Below are 8,765 nucleotides of genomic sequence, written 5' to 3'. Positions count from 1 at the left end.
AGTCCTGGATTCCCTGTGTTTCCAGTTCCTATCTGTACCAGTGTACATCCTCTGGTCTAGCCAGATTTGTAAGGTAGAACTGGGATCATGATAGTGGGGTGGGGGAGCAAGCATTTAGAAACTAGAGGAAAGCTGTATGTTTCATCGCTGCTACACTGCACCCTGACTGGCTCTTCTCCCCACAACCCTTCTGTAAGGGGGTGTCCAGTTGCCTACAGATGGGTCTTGGGTCCCCAATCTGCCCTCCCCTTCATTCACAATGATATGAGTTTTTGTTCTTTATGTCTGATACCTGATCCCTTATAAACCTCTTTCTTATTCACATATGAGTCTCTATGAATTTGTTTCTCTAGTCTACCCGGACTAACACAGGAGCCCTGGCGGCACTTTGGGCTAAGCACTGTGCTGTTAACCACAAAGTTAGCTGTTCAATCCCACCAACTGCTGCTCGGGATGAGGCTGCTTGTTCTCGTGAAGATTTGCAATCTTTGACACCCAAAGGGGCAAGTTCTCTTCTGTCCTATTGGGTTGCTATGAGTCAAACTTGGGTTTTGTCTGGGTTTATGTATTTATGGTGCAAATATTTGTAAGTGGTTGGCTGCTAAAAGGCTCATGATCGATTCGAGAACACCTAAAGGCCTCTTGGAGAAAGGCTTGGACATCGAATCCCAAAGAATTAGCCACAGAAACCCCAATAGAGCGCAATTCTACCCTGACTAACATGAACTCCAACAGGATATGATCCTTAGAAACAAATGACCTAGCCTGGGCTTTCCGGTGAGAGCACACTGATGATGCACAGAGCGCGAGCTCAAAGTGGTGGGCAGAAAGCTACAATGAGTCCAACCCAGCATCCCTTCTCCTCCTTGAACTGAGGAGGCCCGTATCCCCAGAAAACAACTCTACAGGACAGAGAGAGATGCTTTCTCTCCTTCTCTCCCTGTGTCAGGTGAAGGGAGGGAGAGATGTGATAGGACAAGAGGACTGGGTACCGGAAGACCCAGGTCCAAGTTTACAGCTGTCCTTCCTTAAGGATGCTGGGGCCAAGTTTACAGCTGTCCTTTCTTAAGGACGATAATGTTCCTCTCTTTCAGAAAGTTACATTTGCCTCCAAATAACTTCCTTTTATGAGAGGGATATTCTCCACCAATGGCTCTAAATGTGGGGGGTACCGATTGTCAATCCTTCTAAGTAGAAGACGGAGAGCCAAGCTAAGTCAACCCTTCAAACTTGTGAGCACATACAAGCCTGCTGCCATGTGGGAGAGATGCCATCAAATTCCCCAGCATGTGAAAGCTGTCCCTATCAACCTATCTGACCAGTCAAGGGGTGTCGCATCAACCCCTATAACCTATGGGGGAAACTGCATTAATCACCCTAACCAACTCCACTACACTGGGAGCATCCACTCAGGACACTCCATGTATCTGAAGCGAGCCTGCACGCTCTGACCCACTGACTGCCCCAATAATCAATCACAGTTTTTCCCTAGACCTCGGCAGAACAGTTTTACATGCAATCCCCCTTTGAAGACCAATGTCCTAGCGATGGCAACACATGGGGTTTTCAATGTAGACTCCCCTGGCGTGGCAGTGTCATACCATATCTTCATTTCCTGAGCTGTCATAATGCACGGGATGGTTGGCATGAACCTGCTTCAGCCTCACCAGGAGACTCTCCACCAGGCTGTCTCGATCCTTGAGCTCGATGAACTGGAAGGCCATCTTGCTCCTGATGCTGACAATGATGGGGTTGGGCAGCAGGCTGGTGTCCTCCACCTTCTCAATGCTCACTACCTGTTTCCAGAGAGCACAGAGAGCGAGAACATGTCACTGCACGCCCAGAAAGTCTTCCAAAGTAGAGAGGCCAAATAACTGCAGTTAGGAACGGGTGCACTAGATGAAAAATAAAGAGGGCAGCACTGGATTTCTCCCTTGACTCTTCCAAGCACAAGTCTTAGTGAACTGAAACCATCTCCTGCAGATTGATGGCATGGCAGGAGGAGAGCACACGTACCAACGAGCTTTGAGTTCTTCCAAACAGCAGGGCTCAGCCCACCTGGCTCTGTGCTGGCCTTGAGGTGTCTGAGTCACCGGCTCTTCTCAGAGCCAGAGAAGCAAAGCACTGTCTGGGCGTTAAAGACTCCTCCCCACCCCACTTTCCGAGAACAGAATCACAGTATTTTAAGAAGAAGAAATGATGCGATTGTGTGCTGGCTGTGCGTTAACGGGTTGGTCTTTCAAACCCACCTCGCAGCTCCACCATGGAAGAAAGGCCTGGTGATCAGCTCCCATAGGGATCACAGCCTAAAAAACCCACGGGTGGGTTCTACTCTGTCACACAGGGTCACCGTGAGTCAAACCCAACTCGATGGCACTGAACAACATGGTAAGATGGGAGCAGATAAAAATTGAAAGTGCTTCTTTTAATATGTAACTAATGCCCCAGGGGTGGGGGTGGCAGCTCAGGATGACAACTGTGGGTCCTGAGTCTGCAAAGGCAATGCTCTGCACCCGACTTTGTGAACAGCAACCAGGGTCTTCAAAACTTGTCACTGGGGTCACTGAAGATGCAGATTGATCTCTCCCTGCCCAGAGCAAAGAGGAAGTCAGAAATGAGACACAAGGAGATAATTAGTGCAACATACTAAAGGATCACGTGAACCACAGCTTCCATTACCCTGAGACCAGAAGAGCTAGATGGTGCCTGGCTACCTCTGACTGCTCTGGTTGAATAGAAGGTCCTGGGAAAACAAAATTCTAGAATCATTAAAAAAATACCAGACTTACTAGTCCGATAGTCTGGCGGAAGCCCCCACACCGTGGCCCCCTAGACACCCTTGAAGTCTGGATCTGAATCTATTCCCAGATAGTAACTTTCAGTTCCAATTGCCACTGAGTCAATTCCAAGTCCGAGTGGCCTACGGGACAGAGGGGAAATGTTCCCTGTGGTTTCTGAGGCTGCAAACCCTTACAGAAGCAAGCTGCCCCATCTTTCTTCTGAGCGTCTAGCGAGCCAAACAGTAGACAGACCTATACAGTGAACAGAAAGAAGCATGCTCCTTGGCATCATCAGCCTGAGGAGTCAACAGGGCAGCGTGAGTTCTAAATCCAAGGCCAGCGGGCAGGCTAGGGCAGGACAGAGTGAATGGACAGGAGACTGGAGAGGAAGAGGGGAGAGTGCTGTTACCCCCCGGGGACTACCACCAATAGCAGGAAAGAAGGGAGGGCCAAGTGTTGAATGACAAGCTCACTTGCTCTGTAAACTTCCACCCAAATCGCAATGAAAAGGCTTTAAAAACAACAAAAAATTAGTTTGCTATTTACTTTTACAAGGTAAAGATGAGGATGAGGGAGGAAGGGGAAAAAAGAGGAGCTGATACCAAGAGCTCAAAAGAAAATGTTTTGAAAAGGATGGCAACATGTACAAATGTGCTTGATACAATGGATGTATGGATTGTTATAAGAGATATACGAGCCCCCAGTAAAATAATTTTTTTTAAAAAGGTGCAGATGGATTCCTAAGAGTTTGGGGAGGAACTTCCATTGCTTAAACATGTTGTTGGTTTTTTTAATTGCATTGTGCTTCCAGGGCAAGTTCATATAGCAAATTTAATTCCCCTTCAACAGTCACATAGGAATGATTCCCTGATTTCATGATAGTGCCCACATGTCAGCGCTCTCTCACTCCCACCCCACCTGCCTTCCACCTGGTTTCCCGGGCCCTCCTTGTCATTCATCTCTGCTTCTGGGTGAAGGCTGACCTTTGGCCTCTGGGAGTCATCATTTCAAGCACAGTCCTCACAGGTGGTATTGCTTAATTTATTAGCCAATCTATTATCTGGCTGAAAGGAGACCCGCGGGAGTGGCTACAGTTCCGGTTAAGGGGTTTCTTAGGGCAACCAGGGTTTCTCTGGTCCCTACCCAGCCAGCAGGTCTGGTCTCTCCTAGGAATCTGAGTTTTCGTCTACATTTCCCTCCCACTCTCACTGGCACCTTCGATTGTGTCCCTGGTCAGAAGAGTTGGCAGCAGGAGCTGGGCAGCATCTAGCTCTTCTGGTCTCAGGCTACGGGAGGCTGCGGGACCATGGTCACTATGGGCACTTTCATGCCAGCTTTATCAGCAGCGTGGCGGAGAGAGGGCTCTGGTGTGGCCCACCGCTTCTATGCAAACTCTCAGTTGTCCTAGCCTCAACAGGATGAGCAAAGGCCAAATGGGCTGTGGTGACATACAGGCCCTGCTGCCCTCCAGAAGCCAAGACCTCTAGACGTCCAGCTCCAGATGTTGAGGATGCTGACGGAGTTCCCGTCTCTTCCGGGTGCTCCTCTCAGAGCCAGCAGCCGCAGGTTCAAATGACAACAAGCTGGCTTGAGGAAGTGCATGCTATGGTGACTGAAAAAACAAAACAAAACAAACCCACTGCCTTCTAGTGGATCCCCACTCACAGCGACACCAAGGTCAAAGCAGGACTTCCCCCATGGGGCTGGAACCGTATAGAAGCAGACCGCCCCAGCTCTCTCCCATGGAGCAGCTGGTGGGTGTGAACCGCCGCCCTTGAGGTTAGTAGACTAGCTGTTAACCACTACGCCACTCAAAATCAAACTCACGGCCATCAAATCCATTCGAACTCATCGCAACCCTGTAGAACACAGTAGGACTGCACCTGTGGGTTTCCAAGGCTGTGACTTTAACAAGAGCAGAAAGCCTCAACTTTCTCCTGCAGAGTCCCTGGTGGGTTTGAACTGCTAATCTTGTGGCGTGCCGCCTGACATGTAGCCCACTACGCCAACAGGACTCCTGAGAAGAAAGGTGACAGAGGGGAACAGTGGCATCTACCTCTCTGAGTGGGAGGACCACGTTACAGCAGCCGTCTTCTTTGCTAGCAAAGCAGATGTAGCTGTCAGAGGTAAACATCTGCCCCGCAGTGTGACAGCGGCTAAACGGCGTCCACAGGGAACAGGCCATGACCACGTGCAGCTTCTCCTTCCTTGGCAACCTGAAGAACGCCCGGAAGAACTCCTTCTGTGCTCTAGCTTCAAGATCCCTAGGAAAGGGAAGAAGGGAAAATGAAAAGGCAGAAGGGTGAGAGGACACCCAAGATTTCGAAGAAAAACACTTTCAGGCCCACTGGTACAGCCTGGATTCAGAATGATGCTGAGAACCTCTGGTCCCTGTAGGTGTATGACTCATAAGAACTAAAAACTAGAAAACAGCCCAGCAGACTGATGGATAAACTAATTGTGGATGAATCCATACCATGAAATCACGGTTCTGCGGAGCATGAAATACTGACACATGCTATGACATGGGTAAACATCGAAAGCATTACAGGCTGTGTGAAAGGAACTAGACATAACAGCCACATATGTGTATTGTGTTGACTGTATTGATCTGAGATGTTCAGCATAGGTAAAGCTACAGAGTCAGAAAACAGACTAAAAAAACCCAAACTTACTGTCATCGAGCTGATTTAACTCAAAATGACCCCTACAAGACAAGATAGAATTGCCCATGGGTTTTCAAGACTGTAATTCTTTACAGCTGGGAGTAGAAAGCCTTATCGTTCTAGGGAGTGAATGATGGTTTGAACCACCAACCTTGTGGTTAGTGACTCAATGCAGGGCCCACTGGGTCAGCAGAGGTCCAACAGACTCATGATTACCAAAGGCTGGAGGGAAGAGAGAAACAGGGACTGCTCATGGTGATCAGCTCTCTTTGTAGGGGAACAAAAATGCTCTAAAATTGAGTGCAATAATGGGAACACAACTCTGAATATACTAACAAGGACCACTGAATGGTATTCATTAAATGGATGAATTGTATGTCACTATTAAGTTCCTTTTTTTAATATCATTTTATTGGGGGACCGTAAAACTCTTATCTCAATCCATCCATCCATCGTGTCAAGCACATTTGTACATTTGTTGCCATCATTTTCTAACTTGAGCCCTTGGTATCAGCTCCTCACATTTTCCCCTCTCCCTGCCCCACCCCCCATGAACCCTTGATAATGTATGAATTATTTTGTCATGTCTTACACTGTCCAACATCTCCCTTCACCCACTTTTCTGTTGTCCGCCCCCAAGGGAGGGGGTTATATGTAGATCCTTGTAATCAGTTCCCCCTTTCTACCCAACGTTCCCCTTACCCTCCTGGTATTGATACGCTCATTATTGGTTCTGAGGTATTTATCTGTCCTGGATTCCGTGTGTTTCCAGTTCCTATCTGTACCAGTGTACATTCTCTGGTCTAGTCAGATTTGTAAGGTAGGATTGGGATCATGATTGTGGGGGGAGGAAGAATTTAAGAACAGGAGGAAAGTTGTATGTTTCATCATTGCTACACTGCACCTTGACTAGTTTGTCTACTCCCCGAGACCCTTCTGTAAGGGGATCTCCAGTTGCCTACAGATGGGCTTTGGGTCTCCACTCCGCACTCCCCCTCATTCATAATGATACAATTTTTTGTTCTGGGTCTTTGATGCCTGACACCTGATCCCATCAACACCTTGTGATCACACAGGCTGGTGTGCTTCTTCCATGTGGGCTTTGTTGCTTCTCAGCTAGATGGCCGCTTGTTTACCTTCAAGCCTTTAAGACCCCAGATGCTATGTCTTTTGATAGCTGGGCACCATCAGCTGTCTTCACTACATTTGCTTAGGCCGCGCTTTGTCTTCAGCAATCATGTCGGGAAGGTGAGCATCATGGAATGCCAGTTTAATAGAACAAAGTGTTCTTGCATTGAGGGAGTGCTTGAGTGGAGGCCCAATGTCCATCTGCTACCTTGATACTAAACCTATAAATATATGCACATAGATCTATTTCCCCATCATCATATATAAATATATTTGCATATTTACATGGCTGTATTTAGACCTCTATAAATGCCCTTTGCCTCCTTATTTCCTCTATTTCCTTTTAATTTCCTCTTGTCCTACTATCAAGCTCAGCCTTCATTTGGGTTTCAGTAATTCCTCTTGGTTACACACTGCCCTTGATCAAGCCCTACTATGCCTCCTACACCCTCCTCACCTTCGATTTTGGATCACTTGTTGTTCCCTTGTCCCTGGGTTTGTTAAGTTATTAAGTTTCAATGACGCTCTAAAATGATACGTATACATTTTCCATCTACATCTGTGCCTGGCCTATTGAGTGTTGAATAAGCATGAGTTATTGTCATCTTAAACAATAAAAATAAAGTCGGCACTCTAGAGAAGACCCATCAGTGTCACTTCAGTACTAACAACACAGGACGGTGATGGGGAAGTGGGGGCAGGGGTGGAATCCCACCCCACCCCACCCCAAGGAATTCCCTATATCCTGTTTCTTGGCCCTAAACCCCAGTGAAGCATGAACATGACTGATGGATTTTCGTAATGAGTCAAACTTCTAGTAGAGGAGGAAGTCCTACCGCTGAAGGAACAATACTATTTGACGCATTAAATGTTATTGTTGGCTGCCTTCGTGTTGGCCCTGGTCTCTAGGCAAAGCACATGGGACAGCCCAGAACTGCCACAGGGGTTTCTTCACTGTGATCTTTATAGGAGCGGTTTGCCAGGTACTTTCTGCCGCAGTGCCACCAACCGCTAGCCTATGGAAACTGCTGGTGTCACCCAGGCTCTTGGCACATCAAATAGGAGGCTCATAAAAATATATCTGGATTAGTGCTTTGATCAAAGGCAGCACTATCCACTCCTGGCTTTCCTGTTAGCTGGGTGACCATGGCTAACCCTTCTCTGTATCTCTCTGGGAATACGTAAGTTGAAAACAGTGCCTGTCCTTTCTGCATCAAGGGATGCCTGTGAATATGAAAGGATGTCCATATCACATGTTGCCAAAAAGAGGCAGGTTAGAAATAGCATGTATGGCATAACCTCACTTATATGAAGAAAGGCTATGCAAATTTACTAAAAGTGACTGGGTAAAGGGATTTTCCTTAAAAATGTTAATAGTGGTGTGTCTTGGTTAGTAGTAGGATCTGTACTTCCCTTTATTTTGCTTAACTCTTCTGTAAGACTATATGCTTCTTCCTTTTAGGAAAGACACCCTTATACAATGTAACACAAATGCATGATAGTGAATTCTAAACCCGGGACTCCGCACTACAGCCTGAGTGATCTTGTTACTATCCAGGCTGCCTGAGGGCCCCAGACACTGTCTCGCTTGGCTCTGCTAGCGTACACAAGCACCTTCTGCTGGCTCCACTTCCAGGAGGCCAGCTGTCACCCCAACACATGGTGGTCCTCCAAGGGCTTACATTGTGTCTCCCACAAAACACAGTGAGTTCTAATGGCATTGGGACTTGGGTTTTCTTTGTTTGTGAGGCCCTGACAGGTGGGTGTGTCTTAAATTTCAGCACATTCGAGATTTAAAAGAGCAGATTAGATTGCTTCCACCTTTTTGTGACTGAGTACTGCTGTGATAAACGTGGGTGAGCATGCTCCTTACCTGTTCTTGGGATGGCTGTTATTTCTCTAGGCTATATACCTGGTGTTAGGATGGATCCATCACATTGCATTTCTAGTTCCACTTTTCCACGGGAGCACCAGACCGCTCACCACAGTGGCTGCACCGTGTGCCAGCTCTGTACGTTGGAACTGATTAGATGGCAGTAAGGCTGGCTTGTTTGTCCAGCAGTTGATGAGGGTGTCAGTCTCTCCATAACCTTACCAGCATTGGTTTTCTTCTTCTTTTAAAAAAATCTTTCCCATTACTGCTGGAGTGAGAAACTATTACTCCAAAGGGCTCATGGACCATGCAAAACCC

General features: G+C 47.3%; 1 protein-coding gene across 1 annotated transcript in view; it reads right to left on the bottom strand.

Moving 5' to 3' along the window:
- Positions 1 to 8,765, bottom strand: part of TBC1D8 (TBC1 domain family member 8) — a 106,304-nt gene that overhangs the window by 31,787 nt on the left and 65,752 nt on the right. Inside the window, exons 7-8 of the mRNA XM_004704337.2 lie at positions 4,837 to 5,044; positions 1,602 to 1,796 (exon numbers count right to left, since the gene is read on the bottom strand). Coding sequence (XP_004704394.2) covers positions 1,602 to 1,796; positions 4,837 to 5,044 — 403 coding nt within the window. The remainder of the gene's footprint in view (positions 1 to 1,601; positions 1,797 to 4,836; positions 5,045 to 8,765) is intronic.

The sequence above is a fragment of the Echinops telfairi genome, unplaced genomic scaffold, assembly GCF_000313985.2.
Source record: "Echinops telfairi isolate 266 unplaced genomic scaffold, ASM31398v2 ScPeMD7_7467;HRSCAF=8505_1, whole genome shotgun sequence".
In the NCBI taxonomy this organism is placed as follows: domain Eukaryota; kingdom Metazoa; phylum Chordata; class Mammalia; order Afrosoricida; family Tenrecidae; genus Echinops; species Echinops telfairi.
This window is presented reverse-complemented; position numbering and strand designations above follow the sequence as displayed.